At 44.7% G+C, this 27,530-nt stretch overlaps 1 protein-coding gene across 1 annotated transcript; it reads right to left on the bottom strand.

Annotated features, from left to right (window-relative positions):
* nfxl1 (nuclear transcription factor, X-box binding-like 1) lies at window positions 1-26,396 on the bottom strand. Its single transcript, XM_087832198.1, has 26 exons — window positions 26,324-26,396; window positions 25,021-25,199; window positions 24,754-24,945; window positions 24,407-24,516; window positions 23,707-23,837; window positions 23,291-23,335; window positions 19,280-19,413; window positions 19,024-19,109; window positions 18,875-18,950; window positions 18,661-18,758; window positions 18,331-18,445; window positions 18,118-18,242; window positions 17,911-18,033; window positions 15,658-15,748; window positions 12,275-12,395; window positions 11,792-11,948; window positions 11,067-11,158; window positions 8,233-8,254; window positions 7,617-7,750; window positions 7,374-7,387; window positions 5,852-6,047; window positions 3,389-3,458; window positions 1,981-2,085; window positions 942-1,022; window positions 807-860; window positions 1-658 (listed from the first exon to the last, which is right to left on the bottom strand). The coding sequence occupies exons 2-26, from the start codon at window positions 25,178-25,180 to the stop codon at window positions 461-463; spliced, it is 2,730 nt and encodes a 909-aa protein (XP_087688324.1). The 5' UTR covers window positions 25,181-25,199; window positions 26,324-26,396; the 3' UTR covers window positions 1-460.
* Window positions 26,397-27,530: the final 1,134 nt, after the last annotated feature.

A 27,530-nucleotide genomic window follows, 5' to 3' on the forward strand; every position in this document is an offset into this window, starting at 1 on the left:
TGGGAACCACTGGATCAGGATCAGGCCAAATAATTTGACCTTTTTTCACATAATTGAGATATTTGGTTGGTAGCAGAGGGGAAAATCACTTTCCCATAAGTTTTGATCAGACTGAGTCAGTCATGCCTGTTACCATGGTCACTGTGAGCCACAAAGTCTTACTTTATGTGACGAAGTGACAAACCACACGTAGCTCATCTCTCACAACAATTTAGTCAAACTTAAACTATTTTAACGTTTTTCTTCACTGCTTTCAAAAATCAATCGAACTTTTCACTGAATGAAAAAGGAGAAACTTCCTCTTGTTCTGAAACGTGAGGCAGCGTTGTGTTCAAAGTTCTAACCATCCAACCTAACCTAAAGCCACTGCTGCTATGGTCAACGCAAGGTTCGCAAGGGAAGAGTCGCAGCGAGCGTCTGAATGGCGGCAGGAAACAGAAGCTTGCACGCCGCCGTCTGCTCAGGCCGACTCCTGCAGGTAGTAGTAGGTGGCGGCAGACAGCAGCGCGCCGCCCAGCGGGACAAGGACAAAGGCGGCGCACCTCCTCCACCACCTTGCCGCCTTCGAGCGCTCGTCGTCCACCTCCTCCCTTCTACCTCGCTTCTTGTTCCTCCGCCCTCCTCGCTGCTGCCGCTTCTCGAACGCCTCCAGCTCCTCCTGCACAATAACACAGTTCAAACCCAGCAGCTGGACTCCGACCACATCAACTCAACATCCGCCGTCATCACTCGCAGCTATTATTAGCTTTACATGTTGAGCGTTTGAAAGTCTGAACCTCATCCAGGTGGAACGGCATGAAACTCACCTGAAGCTTCCTCTGCTCCTCCTCCTGAGCCGCTCTTTGCTCCGCCTCCTTCAGCTAAACACACAAACGCACGCAGAGTCAGTGTTCGTGTGTCCAGGTGTGAATCACTCAGTCTGTACAGGTGTGTGTTTATACCTGGCTGACTTTCTTCTGCTGCTCTCTGCAGACGTCGTCACACTCAACAGCAAACTGAGCCGACAGCGAGCACAGCACCTCCTGCGCACACACACACATGAACACACACACACACACACACACACACACGCACACACACACACACACACACACGCGAACAGAGCTAATGTCAGAGTCCTGCAGAGTGGAAATTGTTCTGTTTTATGCCAGGAAAAACCAACTTATCCACATTTCATTCCAGACGCTGCAGAGAGTAAATGTATTTGTCTCTGCAGGTGTGAAACACTGAAGTCAGATCACATCACAGAGGCAGAGCCTTCAGTTTTCAGGCCCCTTGTAGTACCATATCACCCTATTAGAGCACTTCGCTCTCGCTCTGCAGGCCTACTTGTTGTTCCTAGAGTATTTAAAAGTAGAATGGGAGGGAGAGCCTTCAGTTTTCAGGCCCCTCTTCTGTGGAACCAGCTTCCAGTTTGGATTCGGGAGACAGACACTATCTCTACTTTTAAGATTAGGCTTAAAACTTTCCTTTTTGCTAAGGCATATAGTTAGGGCTGGACCAGGTGACCCTGAATCCTCTACAGCTCCACTGTCGACCCCTCAAACATCCAAATGTGAATGTTTTTACCTTTTTAATGTAGGAAATACTGTTGGAAATATGTTGTACCTGCTCACAAATCAGTAGATTAGAGGTTGTGACTGTTTCCTAAACAGCTGAGAGTGACAGAGTGAGCCTCAAAGTTAAATATAGACAACCAAAATATCCATAACTCCACCAGTGACATCGTCTATCCAACCACGAGTCTAATGAGTGATTATTTTTGCTTTTTCTGGGGTAAATTAAACATGAAGGAATCGTTTATAGTATTTCCACTGAAGAAATTACTGAATGAGACTTTACTGATGCTCTATCATGACTGATAGTGTCATAAGCAGAGAGTCAACCTTCTCATCCTGACAGACGTCCACAGTTACATCATCATCAACACTCACACTGCACAGGTGTCTAATAAAGTGGCCACAGTGCTTCTGGTTTTACCTTCTTGATCCTCTTGCAGGGACACCGGAGCTTCACCTTCTGCTGACACGTCTCCTCACACACACCTGGATGGCACACCTGCTTACAGCGATGGCCACAGCTCAGCTGCACACACACACACACACACACAGATTAATTGTGCTGCTGTAGCGAGGCAAACGTCAGCTCTGTCCAAGACAAACATGAAGCAACCGTCGAACAGTGAAACGAAACACTGGCTCCGCCCCTACGGTCGCTTTGATTCTTTCGCGGTGGAGGAAACGTCACCACTGTCAGCTGGAGCGCAGCTTGTATCAGACTCACATAAACTAAAGGCTGAAACTCAAACAAGTTTTTTTGTGGTTTCTTTCATGTTTTGAAACGATTGTGAAGAGTTTCAACATCTCCAGACGAGACGAGACGACTTCTGGATTTATTTCTTTTAACCCGGCGAAGTCCAAGCCAGCGTCTGACGTCTTTGATGGTTAGCAGCACAGAAAACACTGAAGCTGGAGTTTGTTTTCATGAACGCGCTGACGTCACAGACGCCACCTCTGTGCCAGATACCTCCACCTGGGCGTTTGTAATGCTGACATCAGCAGCAGCAGCCACACACTGGGTGCACAGACAGAGAGGATGTGGAGGTGAACTCAAATCCTCATGCTTCTCAACTTCTGTACGACATGAAAAAAATAAATGTTTGCTAAGTTTTCTTTCTCTTCTGTAATGATTTATGAAAACAGACCTCCACTGCTGCAGGACTTCACAGGGTCACACCGATCGACACGCTGAAACAAACATCTGAAGGTCTTTAAATACTTTGTTTCTTACTTCATGGGAACATTTTTCAGATCAGCCGACTGAACGGAGAGAAAATCGAACTGAGAGGCTGAAACCTGCAGACGAAGAGTGTAAACACCACAGCGCTGCGGCCGCTGCATGTTTGTTATTCCTGCTGTGTGTGTGTGTCTGTGTGTGTGTCTGTGTGTGTGTGCGTAAGTGTGTCTTGGCTCTTCAGAGCTGAATGAAAACAGTGTTCTGACAGAAGGACGCACACGAACCGCCGCACTGCTCAAACATTTTACTTGTGTGTGTTTAAGTCACAGAATGAAAACACTAAATCACTCCCAGGTGAAAGGAAAGCACGAGTTTGAGAGCGAGACTGTTGGTGTTCAGCTGGCGCCACACGGTTAAAGCCATCAGAGCGCTGAGCGGACGGCGTTGTGTTACTGTGTCACTGACGATTATTGACCGTTGGAGGAGGAGGGAGAAAAACAGGAGAAGAAAAGAGGAAAGGAGCGTAGCAAGAAAGGAAAGAGCTGGGACCTGCAGAGCGGTCACACTTTAATGGCACTCAAAGGCTGATAAACTAGTCCCATGATGCACTGGGGCCCTTAGGGAGGACACCACAGATGGTTGGTGCTCGTACCTCTTTGGGACACTGGTTGTTGCAGGAGCTCAGGGCCTCCTTGGTCTGCTCGTCGGCTGCGGTCAGCTTCCTGCAGAGAGAGCGATCGATCGGTCAGCAGTAACACTGTTAGTTCACACATGTTTTATTAGCGATGAGCTGCTGATCACCCGGAGCTCACAGCAGCAGATAGGGAGCCTCTGTGTTTACGCTGCTGCAGTGACACTAGATGCAGTGAACCGACTGCTCAGAACGTCTTGTGAAGCTCGACGTCGCAGTTAAAAACATCCAGCTGGAACAAGCCTGGACTTGCCTCACGGCACGGTTTGGAAACCACAGCTGGAAGTGAGTTGAGTCCTACAGAAAACCACTTCACACTTGTTCTGTTGTTGTGTTTTGCGCCTCAGGGCCACCGAAGACTCGGGAGATGTTCCAGATTTGTCGCCAAGTGTCTGAGTTTGTGCCAGACTTTAAAAAGAACTTCAGTTTCCTCTTAAACAAACACGCCTCCACTCATACAGACATTATTTTACACAAGGTAGGCAAGAGTGTTTCAATTAAATCTTCTATTGACATATAAGTAAGACCACAGAGTTACAGTCCTGTGCAAGTGTTAACCCTTTAAGACCTACCATAGAACCAAGTCCGCCAGAGCTTATATTATATGTTTACATGCTGTGGAGCCATTTTTGGGAGCATTTCAAGTTGATATACATCAATACAACCATTACAGCCCAGATTTTAATAATATGTCTGCATTAAGTGCATAGTGATTATATAAATTGCAAAAAAGTGCAATAAACTACAAAAAAATTGAAAAGCATTTTTGTTTTTTTAACATATATTTCTAGTTAGAGAAATTTAAGAGGCTTATCCCTCAAAACTGTAAATACAAAAAAGTTGCACAAAATAGTTTCCCACCACAGGAAATTTATTTTGAGTGTCTGCATAGTTTTATTTTTGAAATACACCAATTTTTATACACTGCAGGAAAAATGAAAATAAATATTATTGTGCAAATTTGCAAAAAAACAGCATATGCATCAAAATAAACTATTTCCAGCAGTGTAATATGAGTCCTAAGCATCCCAGAAACCACACTGAAAGTCATAAAGTCAAAGATAACTTTTAAAAACACCAGTATAAGACATGTGAAAGTTCACGCTGGCGTCTATTCCAACATAGGAAGTGTTATGAACAGCTGATCGGATCGGCAAAGCGTGTTTCTGGAATATTATGTTTTTGTTGCTGCATGTGCTATTTATGCAGTTTTTGCAAAGCTATATGTGGAAGGAAACTGTGACCGAGGACAAGCTGATGGCACAAGATGTAAGTACAACTCCTCCGGTTTCATATGCAAAAAAAATTATTGCTCTAGCTTACGTGGTTGCAGAGCTACCGGGATTTAAAAGTAGTTATGCAAAACAGAGCGTGCTGCTCTGATCGGCTTTAAAGTCTTAAACCACCCCACACTTTGTTGTCAGGTTTAAAGAAGCAATGAAAGGTCTTAAATAATCAGGCCACATCTGATCTTAATGAGCTTAGAGAACTGTAGCGCTCCATTAGAGCACACCGGGTGTTTCATCTTTTCCTCACTATGTGTTTGCCACCTCTGTCCATTGAATTATTCCTTTTTATTAATCTCCGGCTCTCCCTCAGCTTGTCTTCGTCCTCACACCTCTCACAGATGCCCCCTCCCAGAGTCTGGCTCTTATTTGTTAAACCCCTAAGCACTGATCTGTAAATCATTCCAGTGCTGTGGCGACACGTAACAGAAAACAAAGAACCAAATTTAAATGGCGTCTTTTTTCCCTAAAAAACAATCACACATCACTCGCTCTCATTCCTTTAGTTGAATCTGTGAAAAATGCCAAAGATAAAACAGTTTCACGGACATCAAATGGGATTTTTGTACCAACAAGGTGATTCCCAAAGAGCTATTAGCTGAAAGCTTGGCATATCTCAGCACGCTGCACAGTGTGTCCTTAAAGAAGGAAACAAGTGGAGGACAAAAGAAGAAGTGGCAGACCTAAAAAGCTGCAGCAGATGGACGGTGTCTGAGCGCCACACAGGGTCTGTCGCGTCCCCTCATCCAGCTACACGTTTTGATAAATCACCGTCGCACATTTTCTAAGCAAAACAAAGAACGATGGGTGACGCGAGGCTTCTTACACAGCACTGACATCAGGCTCTGCTCTTACTCATCATTGCACAGTCTGACAGCTGGCTAAAACACTGATATTACTTCTCTTTAAACGCATTAACATCGACCATCCTGTGAGTCTCAAGCATTTTTGTTCCTTCTGCTTCAAATTATGAAGCAAGAAGCTCTGCTTTGATTTAAAAAGAGGAAGTTAAGAAAAGAAAAAGCTTCTGATGAGTCTGTCATCTTTACACGCAGTCGTGACTTTATCGTTCATGTTTCCAGTCATGCCATCACTCACTTTGTTTACATCATGTGTTCGTGTGTGTGTTTGTACTGACGTGCACTCCACGTAGAGCAGGCTGATCTTGCAGTGGCACCGCTGGCGGATCATCTGGCTGCAGGGGGGGCAGGCGCCTGGGTGACAGGGGCGGGGGCAGGAGTGAGGGCAGCCGGATGGGCGGGGCTTAGAGCAGCCCTCCTCACACACCTCACACTGCAGAGAGATGAGATGAGGTGAAGCAACCAGTAGGATCACTGTGAGTAACAAACACCAGAACACGTTTTCTCACAGCTCGCGGAGTTCCTCAGGGCTCTGTTATCGATCCTCTAGCTTTTAATTACTAAAATATATACATGCTTGCAAAAGCACAAGGTGCCTCATACTTAACAACTGTACTCTATAAATTACCTGTTTACATTTTAATTGGGCTTACAGATTGTATCATTAAGGGCCTGGCTTCTGTAACTGACAGGTGGATGATGACATCAGCTATTTGGAGTCCCTGGACGTGACCTCGGCGCATTGGAGCATTTTTAATGCAATTATCTGACCAATAAAATAGCTGCTGTGTTTAACTTTACCAACAGGTGGTTCAAGACGTCTGAGCTCCAGTTTTGGTGAAATTCGAGGATTTTATTGGAATATTAGAGCAGCAGCTACCAGGTTTCTGTGCGACGGCAGCCTGTGGATCCAGAAAAAAGTCCAGAATCCAATGAATCCAAAATTAAACACAATATTTCCAGGATGTTTGTGATCATACTGGATGATGTTTTGTTGGTGACTGTAGCTTTACTAGTGCAAACAAAAACAAGGGGATTTTCTGTTACTGATGAAGTCTAAGTGTGAATGTATTGCTACAAGGTGCCGCCAGCAGCAGCATCACATCCTGTAGTCCAGGTCGTGTTTTCAGTAAAGTATGACATGAGTGTTTAACACTTTAACAACAGAGTAACTAAATCTTGTAATAAATTACATTTAAGTCCTGTTGACCGACATCAGGGACTTGATTGTAATTCCTTGAATGTGTTAGTGGTAACCAGTGTTGGTCAAGTTACTTGAAAAAAGTAATCAGTAACTAATTACTGATTACTTCCCCAAAAAAGTAATCCCATTACTTTACTGATTACTTATTTTCAAAATTAATTAATTACTTAGTTACTTAGTTACTTTTTAAAACACGATTTACAACCTGAATAGGTGATAAAGTGATAGATCTTTCAGCCCAATTCTACTTTTTCTGCATAATCATCATACAAAATGTAATCAAATGGAAAAGTCTCTTTTTAAAACTTGTTTTATTAGTTTTAATCTTTTAACTTTATGCATCAAGCAAAGATTTAATTATCTGCAACATTCTCTGACTGGAAGAAATTAGTTTAACATTTAAACCTATTTTCTGCACATTCCAGCACATAAAATAAAATATTTTGTGTGTTTACACTCAGTCTTTCAAATAGATGCAAGTAAAACACAGCAGAAAATAAATAAAGTCAAAGACTAGCGGTCCTGTTGCTCTATTTTCACCTGTAAAGCAGGAGTGGGGTAGGTATCCGAAGTAGCTGTTTTTTCTAAATTGCCACTGGAGGCTGACTCACTGTCAGAGCTGCTATTGTTGTACCTGCCAGGAAATGTGAATATATACTTAAACATATCTGCAGTGGTGTTATCGTGACTTATGTGCCCTAGCAGCTACATCCATCTGTTATATACAGTCTCTGGGGACCGCCCAGCGTTTGGTGCCAGTCTCAAGTGGCTGACAGAGGAACAGCAGTTTCTGTTGGTGCCATATTATTTCATCAGATTTCATTAACAGACATCTAAACAAGCTCCTTACTGGATTGCTGCTGTTAACCAGATGACACTCTCTGCTGCAGGAGTGGTTGCCGCAGGTCAGAGGTCGTCCGCAGGGTCGCTTGCAGGAGAAACGACCCTGACGATGACACGGCACCGGGCTGACCTGCCGAGCACAAACAGAGTTCAGCACAGACCCTCCATCGTTAGCTCTGATGACCTCGTCTGGAGGTGAACGAGCGCCTGTATATGAGTGTGTTGAATACCAAACGACTAAATGAGATGAAACGCAAGAGAATTAAAAGAGCGAGAGAGATACAGAGAAGGACAAAGCAGATGAATAGAAGGAGGAAGGAGTGAATGAGGAAGAGGAGGTCAGAAGGACAAACTAATAATGAACGGCGTTTGGAACGAGGGAACATGATGGAAAGGAAAACATTAAGGAGGGGAAGGACGGTGGGAAAGTAGGACAGATAAAAAGAGGAGTGCAGGGAGGAAGTGATAAATCTACAAAGACAGATACGTGGAGCCTTCGTGCTATGCTGGAAACGAGTGTCGATGACCAGAGAGGAAGAGCATCATCGTTTGTACAGTTTAAAGAAACAGAAGAAGAGTGAAGATGGAGGCTGTGACCAGGCTGGCTCTTACCTCGTGTTCTCCAAAACAGGCCCTGAAAGACAAAAACAAAGACTCACTGCACCGCTCACCTCCACTCATTATTCACACGAGTGTCCTCGTTAGGGTTCAAATGTTTACTGCAATCACTCAAACTCAACGTTCGCTCGTTTGCAGACGATCAGATACTCAAAGTCTGTGCAGTTTTATGAAATTCTGAAATTTTTTGCAGTTTATTTCCACCGATCGGTGACCGTCTGCCTCTATAAGATGCTCTTCTCGTACCCACTCATGTCACTGACCTGCTGAAAAACAACCTGATCATCTCTAACACCTCCCTCCAGCTGATCATCTCTAACATCTCCCTCCAGCTGTTATACTACAACTACAATATTTAGAATATTTTTCATTAGATTTTGATAAAAAAAAAAAAGAAATAATAAGGAAAAGTGTATCTGTTTAAACAAACAACTTGGATATGGTTTTATGATCACAGTATTCTGCTTTTTGTGACATTTTAAACAGAGTCCAGACTTCTCGTAAACATTTTTTAGCCGTTTTTGGCTTTTTCCTTTAACTTTGCTTTTTCTTTAAACCTTAAACGTATCCACCCGTTACAGGCATCCATTCACTTCCATTCATCTGATTTATTTCCATATTTTCCAGTGGACGAAGATATTGACAGTGACCTTAATAAGAAAAGACTGTTTTGAAATGTGCAGAGCTCGGCTGTTGGTTGATTACCAAACGCTTCCTGTTTTTCCGTCAGGCACAGATGAAGACAAAGTGTTGACGCTGCTTTGTTTGGCTTGCTGAGTTGCTCCAGTGCTGTTCTTTCCACATTTTTAATGAACTTTTATCACATTTTTGCATCTAATTTACCTCCATATTGACACTTGCCTCGTCAGTTTTCCATCACAGTCCATCACTTCTCTCATATAAAGTCCCTTCGCTCCCATTCTTCCCATTTACTTCCATATTTTCCAGTTGGTCCACGGCATCACTTAGTTTATCTGATACTTTTTTCACATTGTAAAACCACATTTGCTTATCATCTCTTCGTTTCCACCCATCAATTTAAAATCACCCACTTTCCAGCTGCTCATGCTTTTACTGTCACTTGAAACTTCATCTATTCCATCCTTTCTTTTGCGAGCATCCTTGTTATTTGTATATTTCCCAGCTGCCTCAGCTTCTGCTCCGCTCATTAACTTTATCCCGGTTAGCGGCTCACATCCTGTCACTACTGTGAACAAAGATACTAAAGACCATCCACTCACCATATATTCTCCAGCTCATTCTACTAAACTCCATTTATTTTACTTAATTTCAAACATGTGTCTGTTTTGTTTTTACCAACTTCAATCACTTTTTTAAACGATCCATTTACTCATTACGCGCCGACCTTACGTCACCTCGGTCAGTTCACGTAAACGCTGTGCGATGGTTTCAACTCAATCGACTCCCACCCTTCACGGCCGCTTTGTCACATCACATGATCACTTTCTGGCACATTTTTAGAAAACGTGACTGAATCTGCGCGACCCCCGGTTCAATTGTGTTCGCTTTGCCTCGACATGCCGACGCAGAGCCGCGGACGACCGGCTCCAGCACAAGTTTGACTCAACATCGTGCGTGTGTGTGTGTAGGGGGGATACAGCGGTGCAACAGCAACTAAGGCTCACAGTGGTTCTCACACACCCACACAGATGGCTGATGTTGGTTGTTGACTGCGTCACTGAGCTGCAGGCAGCTGGCAGGCGGAGTGTTTTTTAATCTCAGGTCTAATGATTCGTGACGGGACCAAAGCACCTCAGTGTGTGTGTGGGTGTGATTTCTGTGTGTTTAGGTGTTCTGGGCACCACATGATGAAAACACTTTAATTATTTAAAAGGCCTCCAGCTCCTCGGTTGAGCTTGGTTCGGCGTCTGCAGGGAGCCCGGCACGTTACATCATGTTTTACATATTCATTGAAATCTAATTTAAGGAAATGTGAACCACTGCTCGCCCCGGCACAGAAACACTTTGATTTTCTGGTTCTGCACATGTTCAATGTTCTGGAAAGTAAACCGATCCACGTTTGCTTCTTTGGCGATGCTGATCAGAAACATGTGACCACGTTTTCTTCGCCGCTCTGCAGCAAATGTTTGCCTTTCATGGACACGCGGCTCAATTCTAAAAGGAAAAACACTTTTCTGAGACCAGGTTCATATGTTGGCGGGAAGCACTATGAAGCAGGTTCAACATGTCCAGGACTTTCTGTTATCTGGGCTGGTTGTCAGCCTAAAGACGCGCATGAATTCCATTTAAAAGAGTTAGCATGTGTGAAATAGAGTGAAGTGAACGAAAAGCTGTCGTTAGACTGAAGCACCGGCCAGTAAAGTCCAGCAACCAGTCATTCCAACTTTCATTCACAAAGAGATTCACGTTGGGAATATACGCTTTCCCCAAGCGACCGCTGGTTGTCATGGATGCCTGACAGGTCTCTAAGTGATGCTGCTGAGGATAACAGAACCAGTTTAAACTTGTACGACATTAAGATGTTTTCAAACACTCTGACGAACAGAAAAACCCAGGGTAAGATTCCTCCTAACCGTCTCTCACCATCTACAATCTCTGGGATCTTCCAGAAATGGTGATGCTATTTTCCATAGATCTGATTGGTCAGTAGGTGGTGATGTCATACCTGTTAACTTCTTATATAAAGTACGACCTACAGTGGAGCAGGATAGGTGTGAACTCAACAACCACTAATCTGTGTTAGAGTTCACGTCTACCTGCTGCTGTGATCAAGAAGAAAGTGAGAGAGAGTGAGTGTGTGTGTGTGTGTGTGTGTGTGTGTGTGTGTGTGTGTGTGTGTGTCTTACGTCGGTAGGGGGACGTGGCATGGCGGGCAGGGCAGAGCCTTCTTGACAAACGCGGGTTCAGACGGCTGCTCCCACGGTCCGGCTAAGTGAACCTAAACCACACGGAGAAAAAACTTGGTGTTTTTTCCCGAGAGGAAACGGGACATTTCCTGCTTTATGGAGCTCGCGATGTCGATAAGATGTTTGACAACGGCGCTCGCAAACACACAGAAGTATGCGCTCGAGTCCACGGCGTCCAGATCTGAATAAAAAGTACTTCAGCTTCAGCTTTAAGCACCAAAACTCTGAGAACATCTGCAGAGTATTAAAGACGCACTCAGATTTATGAATTATATTTCATACTAACAATCTAAACTGGAGAGTAACTAAACATACATGTGCAGTGTCACACAAAGTGAAACTTCCTGCTAAATCTGACTGTATAAGAAACAGGAAATGGAAGTAATAAAGTATTTAGTTACTTCCAGTAAAGCAGTCGTTGTTTTTATTCGTTTAATTCACATTTAAAGCTCTGAAATGATTCTGGTGATTGATTCTCTTTAACACAAAGACTCTTTTATAATAAAATAGTAGATGTAAAGGTTACTTTTACATCAGCGCTTTCAGAGTTTCAGAGTAAAAGCATCTGAAGTCACAGCTGTTGCCTCATGTGTTTGGTGGTTTTGTCAGAGGTCAGCAGGCTGCAGATCCCAGAGAAACAACGAGGACCTGAACTGGTCCTTTACCTGCTGGGACTTGACCAGCACCACGTCGTGGCAGGGCTGCGGGCAGGTGTGGCTGCAGCTGGGCAGAGGCAGCAGGCAGGGCTGCTTGCAGGGGGGGCAGGTGCCGGGGTGGCAGCGGTGAGCCTCTCGGGTCGGGTGGTGGCAGGACGGAGGACACCTGAGGAGCAGATGAAACTTTAGTGAGACCTTTCTAATCCCTGCTTCTCTTTTCTGCCCAAAGCAAACAGGAGCAGCTCGTTACGGGTCAACGATCGGCCTCGTTACAGCAGAGCACGATGAACGACGATGAACAAGAGTGAAAACAATTAAAACTCAGTTAAAGCAGAACCCGCTGTGGCCCTCAGGCATGTTTTAATCAAAGCTCTCAGGAGACGTTGCATAACTGCAGAACTGTTATTTAAGAGGAAAACAGGAGTGCTGCACTTTTAACCTCCTCGCTGCAGGTTTGCCCTCAGCATCTAAAGCACAGGTGTGTGTGGTTACCTGCAGGCCTCCTTGCAGCGAGGTGGCTTGGTGGTCCTCTCGCGGCCACAGGGGACGACAAGGACCGTGGAGCCGCACGTACACCGGACCTCCACCGACTCTGGACACGGATAACAGCTGCCTGAGTCAGAGAGGGTGACATTAAAGGGCAAATTCAGTCATCTTCAGATAAACCGGGGGGAACATGATCATCAGAGTTTATATATCCTCCTATTACAAATCCTCCACTGAGCTGAGCAGACCGCCTGTATCGCGGTATCGGCCCCTCTGGCCAACACCACTAGGCGGCAGGTGAAGTGTCTTGCCCAAGGACACAACGACCGAGACTGTCCGAGCCGGGGCAGATATACATATCTTCTATCAATTGATGATTACAGAAAGAATTCCCTCATCCGGTTTTGTCTAATATGTTTAGTAATATTCCTACAAACACGTTCTTCATGACAAACACGTCTCTGAGTCTTTCCTGTTCAGCAATCAGATAAACTGCTGCTCTGTGAGACGTTGGCAGGTCTGCCTGCACGGCGTCAGTCGACACTCACTGCTGTGAAGACTTCCATTAAAATAACACCGAATGTTTGGCAGCAGCTAGGACCGAGTGGGAGACTCGTGTCTCACAGCTTGTGCCGATAAAACCTGAACAGCAGATGCTTTTCCTTCTAAAGGAGCGATGTCCGAACCAGGAGCTTATTTTAGACTGTGGTGCAGGAGAACATCTGTAGCGCCATCGATGGACAAAGTAATGTAGGCTGAACTTAAAGGGGACATCTTCTTAGGCTGCAGCTGGTGGTGCTAGTTTTGTCGTGCACTGGGAGCTCGATGTTTGCTCGGCTGATGTGAAGAGGTTAGAACAGGTTCATGAGACGATCACAGAGGCTGCAGAGCAGAACAAAGACAACCAGCTGCAGTCCAAGATTGAGTTCCTCTGCAGGATGACAGACTCAACCAGATAACTGGTTGGTTATCTGTGTCTTCCTGGTAGAGCCCTGATCCCTCACTTCCCCTCTGCTCCTCTCTTCTCTCTTGACATAAAGATCTAAACTTGCAACTCCACCCAAACCACGAGCACCACTCAACCCTTTAGCAACCAAGAACCTCGGCCTTAGACTCGGAGGTGCATTCCAGCCGGTTTGACTTTGACGTAAACTACCCAAGTGCAGGTCAGAGGTCACTGCTTGATGACCTGTGCCCCTACCAAATGAAGGCTGTCCTGAAATATCCTGAAACCAGGGCAGCCTGGTGGAGTCCTGCAGCCCAGAGACGCAGCCGATTACGTCGGCCTGTTATTTACTCGTTGCAAAGAAATCAGCGATTAAAATCTCTGCAGAGGAAAAACTTTAATCACTGACTGAAGAAAACATGTCCTCCCCTAACACCACAAACAGGATCCACATCTGTGGGAAACATCGTTCCCACTGAAGTGATGTTAAAAAGTAAACATGGGGTTGGGTGGTTTTATAGTTTCCATAGTTACACCAGTCACAATATCAAAGTTTACCTCTGCAGGTCAAACTAAACCGAACTGATGCCTCAAAGTTTGCAGCCACACACACACACACACACACACACACACACACACACACACACACACACACACCTACACACACACACACACACGCCTCCGTGGCAGCTGTTATCTGTTTAGCAATGCGTTGGCAGTGCTGCAACCTTCTCCCTGCTCCCTCTTGAAAGGTCAGAGCAGCCAATCAGCACGCAGTCGCACCAATAAATTGACTTTAATCTATTCAGCCAATCAAGAGGCGGATGGATGAATAAATTATCTGTTATCGCCCAATCAGGGAACAATAGACGCAGGAAGCTGTCTGTTATTCAAACAGGGAAAAAGTTGACCTCTGTTTCCTGCTGATCGTCATTAATTCCCTTTATCAAAGACTCGAGAGCGCGTGTTTTTTCCTGTGCTATCAGCTGGAAGAAATGTCAGCGCGCACACACACACACACACAAACACACACACACACAAACACACACACAGTCTCTTAAGTAGGCCAGAACTCCTCAGTTTGACCTCTCACCTTCATCCAGCTGTGAATCCTTCAACACTTCACAGCCTATCTGACAGACAGGGATGTGATGTGACGTGTGTGTGTGTGTGTGTGTGTGTGTGTGTGTGTGTGTGTGTGTGTGTGTGTGTGTGTGTGTGTGTGTGTTGAGAAGTTTGAGGTCCGTCCATGTCTGCTCAGAGACTCAAACTTTCTTTACTGCTGGCCCCTAAACGTGTTTGTTTAACACAGGTAGTCTGACTGCTGGAGCCTCCGGTGGACACGAGAGGAACTGCAGCTGTTACATCAGCACTGACTTCAGTCTCAGCTGAATGTTGGGAAACGTAGGTCTGTCTTTAACCCTTTAAAACCGGTCGGAGCAGCACGCTCTGTTTGGTGTAACTACTTTTAAATCCCGGTAGCACTACAACCACGTAAGCTAGCACAATAATTTTTTTGCATATGAAACCTGAGGAGTTGTACTTACATCTTATGCCATCAGCTTGTCCTCGGTCACAGTTTCCTTCCACATATAGCTTTGCAAAAACTGCATAAAAAGCGCTTGCAGCAACAAAAACATAATATTCCAGAAACACGCTTTGCCGACCCGATCAGCTGTTTGTAACACTTCCTACGTCCATCAGCGCGAACTATCGCATGTCCGCCATGACCTGCACTAAACCGGAAGTGACGTCATTTTTGCGGAAATGTAGTTTTTTACCATCAGGGCCTCATGAGCCTATACAGGTGTTTTTAAAAGTTATGTTTGACTTTATGACTTTCTGTGTCGTTTCTGGGATGCTTAGGACTCATATTGCACTGCTGGAAATAGTTTATTTTGATGCATATGCTGCTTTTTTGCAAATTTGCATTATAATATTTATTTTCGTTTTTCCTGCAGTGTATAAAAATTGGTGTATTTCAAAAATAAAACTATGAAGACACTCAAAATAAATTTCCTGTGGTGGGAAACTATTTTGTGCAACTTTTTTGTATTTACAGTTTTGAGGGATAAGCCTCTTAAATTTCTCTAACTAGAAATATATGTTAAAAAAACAAAAACGATTTTCAATTTGTTTGTAGTTTATTGCACTTTTTTGCAATTTATGTAATTACTATGCACTTAATGCAGACATATTATTAAAATCTGGGCTATAATGGTTGTATTGATGTATATCAACTTGAAATGCTCCCAAAAATGGCTCCACAGCATGTAAAATATAAGCTCTGGTGGACTTGGTTCTATGGTAGGTCTTAAAGGGTTAAAGCAATAAATGCAAATGAACCTGAGCCTGTTACCAAATGAATCACTGATCCATTCATTCCAACTGATTTGAATCCCGCTGTGATTCTGCACAATCTAAATGTAATCAGATTACTTACCTTGGTGACAGACTGAGGGACACTTGTGGTTCCGACAGCCCAGGGTTCGGCCGCAGCTTTGGTCGCAGGGGGGACAGTTACCGGGGCAACACTGAAACACAAAGCATCGTGGGAAACAGGTTCATCTCTGAGGCGCTTCTTCTTCTACTTCTTTAATACAGGCGACCGCAGCTCGTCCTGCTCTGCTGCTTGGCGCCAAAATCATCAAACATGTGCAACACGTCATCACGTTGTGTTATTTCACACAGCTGTGAGTAACTCTGTTCAGCACTAACAGAGGTGGAGTTTTGCACCCTAAAGGTCATCTCACGAGAGAAAGCGCCGCTCCCCGCCACCCCGCAGCCTCCGTCCGGTGATAAGGAGCTTTTATTATGGAAATGGAACTTCCTGTGATTGAATGTATCAAAGGTCGTATGAGCTCCGCCCCCAAATGTTCCAGATTAATAACAGTTATATTAATCAGCCGACTACTTTGTACGTGCTGTCTCCACTCTGAGCTCCTCACATTTACCTTAATAATGAAGCGTGTGGACACAGTTTATTTACTCAGGTTAACGTCACGGCCGCTCCTCTGCAGGGAGCCAGGATTTTAAGAACCGGACGTTTTGAGCTCATTGAAGAAGCTGCAGGTTTCTGACTCCCTGTGAGTTCAGGTGTAACTGGGACTCCCATGTAGCTGGACTGGAGTTTGGCACAATCCATTTTCCAGCTTTAAAATCCTGTAAATGTCACGTCTCCACTGAGAAAGATTTTCACGCTGACGTTATAAACACTCTGCTGGGTCAGACGGAGCAGAGGGGTCTCAGGTGGCGGACACCAGCTGCTGCTAACCATCTACCACAGCTTCATAAACATCTTTTACTTCCACGAACACGCTGTTGAACTACACAAAGAGCCACTGTGGGCTTTCAGGGGGGCACGCTGCTGAGAAGCAAACAGACGAAGTCGATTTATGAGATAAAACGAGGAGTTTGATGGGAAAATGAAAGCTAACGAGATCGTTTTATAAAAGAGCAGGTGCAAAAACATTTACGGTGCCAGAAAAAAGGGAAAATCTGCAGCTGTTTGGGCTTCATTAAGTATTTAAATCCTGTTGGTAACAAACAACCACAGGATGAGGCAGCGAACATTAAAATGGCTGAAAGCGCCCGTTTACATCTGAGCAGGTGGAAACGCCCCGTTGGCCCCACGGGTCTGATAGCGGGCGGATTATTAAACCTCATCATGTCACGTGTCAGACATGGCGTCAGACAACCTTTCCCTATCAGATCAAACTCGGATCAGATGCCATCAGGGTGACATTTACGCCACAAAAACGAGATGCGATCAAAGCGAGACACCGGGACGAAAGCGTGGGGTTCCCTCTTCATTCGCTGCTCAGACGTTTCATCAATCCTGCGTCGAGCTCGCCTTCGCTCTCCGAGACCTTTAATCCGCCAGAGAAGAGGAAGACGGAGGTATGAAGGCTCTTACGTGTGTCGTTCTGCAACCAGCCGTCACCGCGGCTGATGGATAATCATTTATTTAACACCGAGACCCGAGACAATAACAACTCCAGAGGCTCCAGATGTTTCACTGCAGGAACCATCAGAGGATTTGGTGGAACATTAATGTCACACTCAGAGTGGAACAAATCTGAGACGCTACACACCGAGTGGGCGATCCACACACACCCACACGTCCTCTGGGTCTAACTGTCCCTGCCTGCTGCATCACATCCTCACCGTTATTCTGATTCCCACCTGTGCAGACTCACACTTTGTACCCTCGAGGCCTTTGTGTAGGAGTTTTACTGGTGACGTTCTGCTTGTTTTGTGGTATAAATCAAGCGTACCTGCTTTCTTTATAGCCGTGCTGTTTCACTGCTTCATAAAAACTCAAATTCGCTGAGTTCAGTCGATCTGGAGCCAAGATGAAAGCTCCGAGGCTCAGTTTCCCACATACGGATTCAATCCAGGACCACAAACTTTAAAGAAAGTTTGATTTTATCCTGGGAGTCGATCTAGTCGTGTGTGGGAACCTGCTGAAGGTGAACCAGGAGGATCACTAACAGCTGTCTCCAGCTGCAGGTGGCTGCAGCTCTCTGTCGCCCTCTGCTGGTTACTGAGCCGCTCTGCTCAACAATTTGAATTGTTTCACATTAATGACTAAAATAATCCTGATAATCTGGAAGCCCAGACTTCACAAATGTGATGCTAACCAGTGAGAGCTGAAACAGGTGAAGCATGTCCTGCAGACTGAAGCTGGACTGACCTTCCTCCTGCACTGGTGTCTCTGACAGTTCCTGGTTTTGGGACACTTGGAGTCGCACAGGTATTCTTTATGACACGCCATCTGCTTCCTGTATCGCCCACACCTGCACTCCTTCTCCACCTCCTGCAGAGACACAGAGCGGGCTCAGCGTGTGTGTGTCTGTGCACGTGTGTGTGATCGGTGTGTGTGTGTGTGTGTGTGACAGACCTGTCTGCAGGTCTCGCAGCTCCCTCGGTGACACCTCATTGAACAGGTGTGCTTCAAACACGCCAGACGGCGATCGCACGTGTCGCCGCATGGCTGCACTTCCTCTGTACACGGCAGAGACGACTCTACACACACACACACACACACACACACACACACACTTAGTAAACAGTAGCATGCAGTGAAAGCCTGTGTGTTTGCGTGAGCCCTCACTGGTCTTTCCGCATGGACACGTCCTGCTGATGGAGCGAGGACACGGAGGACAGTCGCCATCACAGCACGCCTCCTCACAGGTGTGGTTCCCACAGGAGAGCGGAGCGCCGCACACCTGCGACAGGTGACAGGTGAGTGAGAGGAGGCGGGGCTTCCTGCTCTCAGTATAAAACTAAACACATCAGACGAACCACACGGTCTCCACAGCTTTAATGACTCGTGTTACACTTTCTGACTCGGCGAGCAAAGACCACACAGAACATCTCGTCTGGAACATCTGGAGAATCTGGCAATAAACACAAATCCAGCTGTGTGCTGCTGCAAACACACCTGCTGGCAGGTCCAGCGGGGGCTGGCGCAGGGCCTCTCTGCCTTCTCTCTGCCGCACACACACTTCTGAACGCTGACTCTGGGACAGGGCGCGCACTCTGACACACACAGGAGAGGGGGGGCTTTCAGTGAAGCTTCACACATGACTCTGTGTGTGTGTGTGTGTGTGTGTGTGTGTGTGTGTGTGTGTGTGTGACAGACTGTGTGTGTGTACCTGTGTGACACGGCTGTGAACAGGTGTGCTGTTTGCAGAGCAACAACTTTCCACACGGCTGCTGACACGACCAGGCCTGCAGAGAGAGCACATGGTGAGCATCACCAACATCCGCAGCACGCTGTAAACCTGCAGATTGTGAGGCTCACCTTGTTGCTACAGCGACGGGGGAGGGGCTGTGCTTTGCCACACAGACAAGACACCGACACCATCTTTGGACACGGAGGGCAGGGCCCTGAAACACACAGCGTTAAGCTCCCAGCTCAGAGCTGTTTGTGTGACGTGTTTGTGTATTTTCTCTATGCTCTTGTGTAGGGAGGGGAAATTGGTAAAGGTGGGTTCAGAGAGTAGCTACAGCTGATAGAACTGATCTGCATTATGTTACTTAAGTGTGTGTGTGGTTACCGGGGTGACAGAGCAGCAGGCAGGTGTGTCCACAGGCAGGTTTGAGCTCCTTCTGACAGATGGAGCCGCACGAGTGAGGAACCAGCCACGGATCAGCCGGAGGATCCTGAAGCTTCCCACAGTAACACGTGTACCTGAACACACCACAAAAAAGCTTTTAAACTCTGACGTTTACAGCCAGCATTTATTTTTTTAATTCAGTGTCTTCAACACACCGACCTGTGCCATGTGATGTGTTTAAAACTTTCTGATTAGTGATTATTTACTGAGATAAAAGATTAAAGACAGAAAACCCAGTCAGCAGAAACACAACAGCTAAAAGAGACACAGAGACGTGCTTAAACTTTTAAAGTGACTGAAACTAAACTGAAAACCTAAATTCAAAAGACAATAAAATGAATCCATGACAAATAATTACAAAAAAAACTACATTTAATATAAATTAAGCATTTCTAACAGTAAATACTGAGATTGAAGCACAAACGGCATGAAACTACAGTAAGTGTGGAGTGTGGCTCCCCCTGCTGGAGAGCAGCAGCACATCTGCGTTGTGTGAAGCTGGTCAGCGTTCACATGAGATACAACAAAGTGGTTACATTTGCTCTTTCTCTCCAGCCTATGGGGCGATCAATCCTGCAGCAGGTGGGAAGTTACAGACACTTCATCGTCAGAGCTCACGTCCAAATAACCTCTCACAACTGCAGCTCAGACTCCTAAATGGCCCGTTGTTATACTTAACAACACATTACAAAAAGCTCCAAAAGGCACCAACAACACGAACAATAGCAGCCACCTGTCAGTCAAAGAGGCCACGCCCCCAACAATAACAACTTCCAGCCTTAATGTAGTTTAAACTGAAAAAAGTGAACCAAAACATCTTTGTATCAGAATGTCAACATGTTTATCTGGAAATGTTAACATGGGCCTGAGTGAACATTAGAGGGTATTTCAGTGCTTCAGTGTTCAGCCAGCTTACTGCTCTCTGTCTGCTTCAAGATCAAAGTTACTCATAGATTTAACTCTAAACTTTGAAACTTTGATTAAACACAGGAAACAAAAAATATCAATAAAATAAAAAAGAGTACAAGTTATAAAATCGTTTACAGAAAGAACTGAAAACTGAATAAAACAGAAAACTGTGGAAAGACAAACGATACTGAGGATACAGGAACACTAAGCAGCATCACCTCACAATGATCGCATGAAAGTTTTGCAGGGATTTTGACATTAATAACCGTCAGATTCAACGACCGTGTAAAACCTCCAGCAGGGACCGAAAGTGTTGAATGAACTTCAGATATTTAAAAGTGTCAAACCTTAAAATCAAAGAATTTAAACGTCTGTGTTCATATTCTTGGCGCCTGTTAGGAGTCGGTGGGGCAAGCTCTCACTAATACTTTCAATAAGACAACATTTCACATTTATATTTAACACGTTTGAGTCAAAATATCAAATATCTGTAGTTTAGCCATATTTGCTTCAGCCTGTGGGGATGAAACATGAACTCAAGCACTCACATGTTACAATATCCAACTTTACAGCTTGCCAGGAAAGCTGTTCATGCGCCTTTTATTACAGCTGTACAGGGGAAACAACCAGAAGCTTCACAGAGTGTCGTGGAGTTCCACAGGGCTCTATTATTGGTCCTCTACTTTTTTAAAAAACTCACCTCTTTAAATTGTATTAGGGCTGCTCAATTAATCGAATTTTAATCTCGACTACGATCTGGGCTTTCAACGATTATTAAAAATGACTGAGCCGATTATTAGCCCCTCCCTCGTGCTTTACTCTCGCGCTGCTCCGTGTGACAAACCGAGCGCACCTCTCTGCATTTCAAACACGTGTCACAACAATTAAGAGCAGCGGTCTCCAACCTTTTTTGCTCCACGGACCGGTTTATGCCCGACAATATTTTCATGGACCGGCCTTTAAGGTGTCGCGGATAAATACAACAAAATAAAACTAGTACCGGTACCGAAAAAAAGAAGATTTATTCATAACACACGTGAAAAGACCCAGGAAAACCGAGTAAACGATAAAAACGATAACAAAAAAACCCTGAAAACCGATAAAAACCCTGAAAACGATACATTTCACACCTGAGCCTCAACTCTCGCGGCCCGGTACCAAACGACTCACGGACCGGTACCGGTCCGAGGCCCGGGGGTTGGTGACCGCTGATTAAGAGGACCCGAGGGAAGCTTGGAAAGCTAAGCAGAAGTTATTTGGAGAGGAGAGTGACTGTCGTTGGTTGAAAAGAGGTAAAAAAAACTTGAGTGGTGTGGAAACATTATGGGTTCAGTCAGACGTGGATCAAGTAGACACAGTGTGTAAACTTTGCTACAGTGTCGTAGCTGCACCACAGAGCAACACTGCAAAGTTCACTAAACATAGATGTTTACATTTATTTCTTATATTGCAAACATTTGCACAGTTATCAGTATTTGCACACTATTTTATATTATTTTTTGACAATCTTTAAAGTCATTATTCAATACATTGTTATTGTTAAATAAATATAGTCAAATATTTGAGATCTCAATTTCAGTGAAAATAATCGTGATTATCATTTTTGCCATAATCGAGCAGCCCTAATTAAGGCTTAAAGTTAGCATTATTGACTACGTGCACGTTAGCATATGTTACTTCTGGTGCGGAAACTCCTGTGGGGAGCTTTGTTTCCGGTGTCCTATTACGGTCCAAAACAAGTTAAGCAAATGAGCAAATGAATGAATCAAGCGGCGATTTACATTTCTATAGACGTCTCGGGCATTTACCCAATATATCTGTAAATGATGTTCATCGACTTGTCGATATTTTTCCCCCGCGCCTCAGAGCAAAAGAAAAAAGGATTCAAATGTTATATTTCTCAGCTGTCCCTCGTTTATCGAGGGTGTTATGTTCTAAAAATAACCAGCGATAGGTGAAATCAAGTAGCCAATTTTATTTTTTGACGGTGCAAAACGTTTGGTGGACATCGTGGACATACAGCACTGCACTTCAGAGTCACACTGCTAGCATCGATGCAGCGATGCTGTACAGGAGAGACGGAGGAGATCGTCTGCAGCGATCAGGACGCAGGACACAATGTGATGTAAAAAAATAAGCATGCAAACTTGCACTAAAAAATCTGCGAAACAGCGAGGTGAAAGGTGAACCGCGTTATAGCGAGGGACCGCTGTAATTTTGAAGGTAAGTCACAACATACCCTTCGTACATACTAATGTATAGAAACCGTTACCAGCAATCATTCATTTTTTGTGTGGCTTTTTTCACGGTTTGTTAACATGCTGTGTAGGTGTGTACTTGACTAGCTGATATCGACATAATGGGGGAAACATCTGGTTTGACTATTGTTCACCTGTAGTTTGAATGCTGAACATTTGCCTGTTTAAATCATGAGACCAGTCACTATACAGAGATGTGCTTCTGAATGTGGACGATGTGTCTTCTGCTGCAGTTCTGCTTGTGTTGAGTGATGTAAACAACTGATCGATCTAAACTCTTTAAACGTCAACATTGATCATTAGATTTTTATGACACACAGTGGTGAGTGTTCCCACCTTCTCTTTGTAACTTAACGCGATCGTTCCGTTTTCAAGTTTTGGACATGATTGTGGAGGATATCTTCGCAGTAGCGATTGACCGCAAAGTAAAGCTACCGGAAATGTACAACCCCACATCCGGTCTCAAACCAGGAAGTTAGCATTTTCTCGTGCACAGGGTCTATTGTTGGTGTGTCTTCTTTTAATGACACAGGCAGCTGTTAGGTAACTGGAGTCCATGATTTGAACCTCTGCACTGTGTTTGTGCTGTTTTAATGCAATTATCTGACCACATTATCGCTTAATGTTTGTTTTTAATGCTACTTGATTATGTTACTGTTAAAGTGAATCTGATGATAATGTAGATGTAGTAGATTTGCAGAGTGGATTTATCACTGAGCGTGGCCTGTGGTAACTCTAAAGGGTCGATAAAACTGGGCACACAGGATAAAGAAATCAAACGTACCTGTTGGGGGTGGCACTGGGTGGATACTCTGCACGGCACTTTGGGCTGAGGGGAGACAATCAGACACATTAACTGATGATTATTTCCTTACAACCAACCAATTAAATAACAAATGTCTGCCTGATGAAACATCAGAAAACACGACTCCATTATACAAGTTTAGTAAACAGAAACCACAAAGAGGAAAACCAAAAAAACAACTATTTCCAACAATCGATTTTAAACACAAAAGTAACACAGAACTTTCCTCTGGTTAGACACAGTGTGATTTTACCAGCTTATCAGTAATTAGTTCTATTTAAAATGATGTAATTGTGCTGAAGATTCACCCTCATGCCAAATAATATTTAACCCTCGCCGTGTTTATGGATTTATCACGTTGGGCTATAGTCGTAGTGGAAGCTTTTGTTCCTCACCAGGGCCACGGGTGCTGCTTCTGACCAAAGTCTTCATCAGTGACTGAGGAGACGAGGAAGACCGAGTCTTTGGCCCACTTCTGGATGCAGGGCAGGTGGAAGAGGGAGAAACAGCTGGAGCAACTCCACACCTGGACGCACACAGACAGATGTCAGAGTTCAGTCTCCCTCTCTGGTCCTTTTAATATTCATAAGACTTTAAAACAAACTGTGTAAAGAGCACATCACATTACAGCCAATCACACAACTTCACAGGTTTGTAGAAATACTGGAAAAAGTCACTACAGCTGAGACTCATGGGTAATGTAGTATTATCTACTAGTAGTGGTTGACTAGAGGAGAAGTGATGAAAGCGAACAGTCTCCAGGGTCAAAAGTAGTTCACTAAGTTTTACACAGAAACATCTTGAAGTGACCAAAATGACCCCAGACACCTCTCCAACTATTTACTTAAACCTTTTACATAAATACAATCAAGAAGTAAAAACTAAAGAGAAAAAGACAAGATGGAACAATTCTTTTTAAAAAGCACAACAACCTGAGAACTTCTGACTTTCTGTGAGATCTGCTTCTACGAATGTGACAAAAGAAGAAAATCTGCCTCAAGCTGTCGTTAAATGTTCTTCAGAAACCAGAGAGGAGACGTCAGATCAGTGAAATCAACACACAGTGAGGTCAAAGTGTGTGTGCACGCGTCTCACCGCCTGTGTCCTCTTCACCGAGGCGATGCAGATCAGACAGGTGAGCGCTCCGGACTGAAACAGGTCGCTGACGTACTGACCGGTCCTCTGCAGGCCAGTGGCATCCCCACCTACACACACACACACACACACACACACACACACACACACACACACACACACAAACACACACACACACACACACACACACACACACACACACACACACAGGGAGTGAGCGGGAACACCACAACATCTGCGCAGCTTCATATCAGGCAACATCTGCACACCTGGTAAAAAAATCAATTTAACCATTTGACCAGTTGATCTTCACAGTGGTGTTGCCACGGCAATGCCTGGCTGCTCACCTGTCTGGTCGGTGTAGGTGGTGAAGGCGGACGCCAGGATCTTGCCTCTCTTTCCTTCCTTGTGGTCTCCATCATCGATGCTGTTGTCGTCTTCATCAGAGGAGGAGGAGCTGAAGTGGCTCTCGACCAATCGCTGAGCAGCAGCCTGGTTGGATTTCCTGATCTCCTCAAACTTGGATTGGACAGCCAAACCTGAGGACCGCAGGGAAGAGTTAATAAACTCACACCAGCCGATAGGGGGAGTTGGTTCATGGAGTGTTTCATCACCGTGCGGCGGTTCAGGCGCAGAGCCCGTCTTCGTCCTGACTCCTCTTCCCGTAGCAGTGCCTGGCCTCTCTCTCTCCTTCTGCAGGGGTCGTGACCTTTCAACCTGAGCCTCCTGACTCCGGCCTCGCCCGCGGCCCTGCTGTCGCCAGGCGGGCTCCATGGCAACTGCCTCTCTGCCTCTACAGAGAGCAACATATGTGAGAAATGATTGAAAGAAGGATTTACACACATAAGTTTGCTCTACACAAGTTTACCCGCAATGCACCTTCTGAGATTTTCTCAGTACTACAACTCAGCCTCCACCAGGATTTACTCTGAGGGTGCAAATACTGGATGGCTTCATCAAATCCTCAAAAGTTGTTTTTGGACACAAACAATGGCTCAGGTGAGAACTTTTCACCGATCTGACTGACTTTGTATGGATGCAGCAGCATAAGCGTTTCCACACCAATACTCCAAGTGAATGCATTTTATCAAGGATGCATCAACAAGCTTAGAAAACGAGTAGAAAATCCAATAAAAACACTGCAGCAGTAAAAACACAGACGTCCTGAGGTCTCTGGTGTAGACATAGAATGAGAGCATTGATATGTGATCAATTTTAAACGATTACAGTACTTTTGGCCTTGCATGCATTTAACCAGTTATCACCTCTCTCAGGAACTTTAAGTGTTCAGCTTTGAGCCCGACGTCTGCAGATGTTGCCACTCATTCACGTTTATCTGTCTCTGCAGCAGCAGCGTGCCTTTGTTAGTAGATTTAATGCTGCAGAGGTAAATTAGCATATTTTTGGCTGGACCCTGGTTTGCGCCTTAGGGCACGTTTCCACGTAGCAGAGGGGTTTTATACGTGATTCAGAGCTGCCTCAGCCTCACCGGAGGCTCTGCGCAGCCTCAGCTCGCTCTCCTCAGGTGCTCACAGCTGCCTGACATCTTTACCTGACACCTGGCTGGGTCTTTAGCGGTTACCTGACTGCCCCAGCTGTCCCGCTGAGTCACAGCGACACGAAGCCGGACTGTGTCTCTCTCCACCCGTGCACCTGAGCACGTACACAGCAACACGTTTACACCGCGCGCGCTCACGTTAAAGGCCAAATTCACTTCAAAAGTGCTGCTAGCCGGCTAGCTGCAGCAACCCAACTGCCATTCAAACTCCAAGAAAAACCAGGCGGAAACAAGCGTCACTTCCGGTAAACAACAGTCACCAAACTCTAATTATCCACAGAAGCTTCCGGAATGTTAACATTTAACTCCAAAGACAATCAGAAAACCTCATTTAATGAGCAGTTATGAGCTAAACACACCTCAACACTCAGCACAGTGGAGTCAGGTGCCTGATTGTCATGCGTAGTGCAACGCGGTGCATGCCGATTCTTGTAGTTCTCACAACCAAACGACGTCTGTTTAGCGATTTATCCAGGAGTAAAACTACATATCCCACAACCTCACACACACGCACACGTGTACGCAAACGCACACACATACGTGTCACTGCACAGCTTCAACTTTAGTTACTTTTTGTTTTTTGGTTGTTAATTTATTTCGATCATGTAAACAATATAAAAAGCTCCTTTAGGGCTAGGGTCTTAGATCAATAATACAAAAATGTGATCAACAAATAAAACTTTATTGATCCCGTGCTCTGCGGGATCATACAGCACATTTACCTACATCAGTCACCATCTGACCTCATCAACATTTCTATGTACTTTTAATCAACAATAATAATAATAAGGAGAAGAAGAAGAATGCACTGGAAATGAAACAAGCCATTCGGATTTTCTTATAAAATATCTTTATTTCAGCATTTTGTTCCAGATTCAACATAATTATCATTCATATTTTTTTTGCATAGTTTAAAAAGCACAAGTCGCAGCATAAAAAAAGGTTATTCAGGTGTGCAGCAGCTAACCACAGACTGTATATGTAAAGATGGATGCAGCTGCCCAGTATGAAAAATGATGCAATGCTTAAGTGTTAAACCTGCATTCTTTCTAATAGCCAGCAGGGGGCAACTCCTATAGTCTGATTGTGTGGCGCCTACTTCCCACTCTGACCTGAATAAACATGCTCCCAGTGTGTTTATGGGGGGAGCTGATACTTTGAAGTCTTAATGAATAAAAAATATTTATTTAGTAAATGATAGTACTTATTACAGTCAGAAAGGATTATAGTATGCTGTGGTAGAAAACAGCAAAGTCTGAGGCTTCACAAACCAATATGTATTACCATTTTTGTTATGTACTCCTTTAATAATGTTGGGTTTTTCCCTGGGACAAACTGGGCTGATCTTCAAATCATCTGTACCCCACCCCAAATTCCCCTTAAAGCTTTAAATCCCTTTCCCATGTGATAGCCACTGCTTTAGTTGAACTGTAAATGACCAAATATTAGGTGCAATTTAAATCCCATGGCTGTTTTTAAATCATCTCTTAAAAAAATGTTTTTGTAATTACAAAATTGAACATTGCAGTTCTTTTAAGGGTCACTGGGAGGCCCCACGTTGCCCCA

Source organism: Neolamprologus brichardi, chromosome 3 (genome assembly GCF_056152115.1).
Source record: "Neolamprologus brichardi isolate AB-2024 chromosome 3, ASM5615211v1, whole genome shotgun sequence".
Lineage (NCBI taxonomy): Eukaryota > Metazoa > Chordata > Actinopteri > Cichliformes > Cichlidae > Neolamprologus > Neolamprologus brichardi.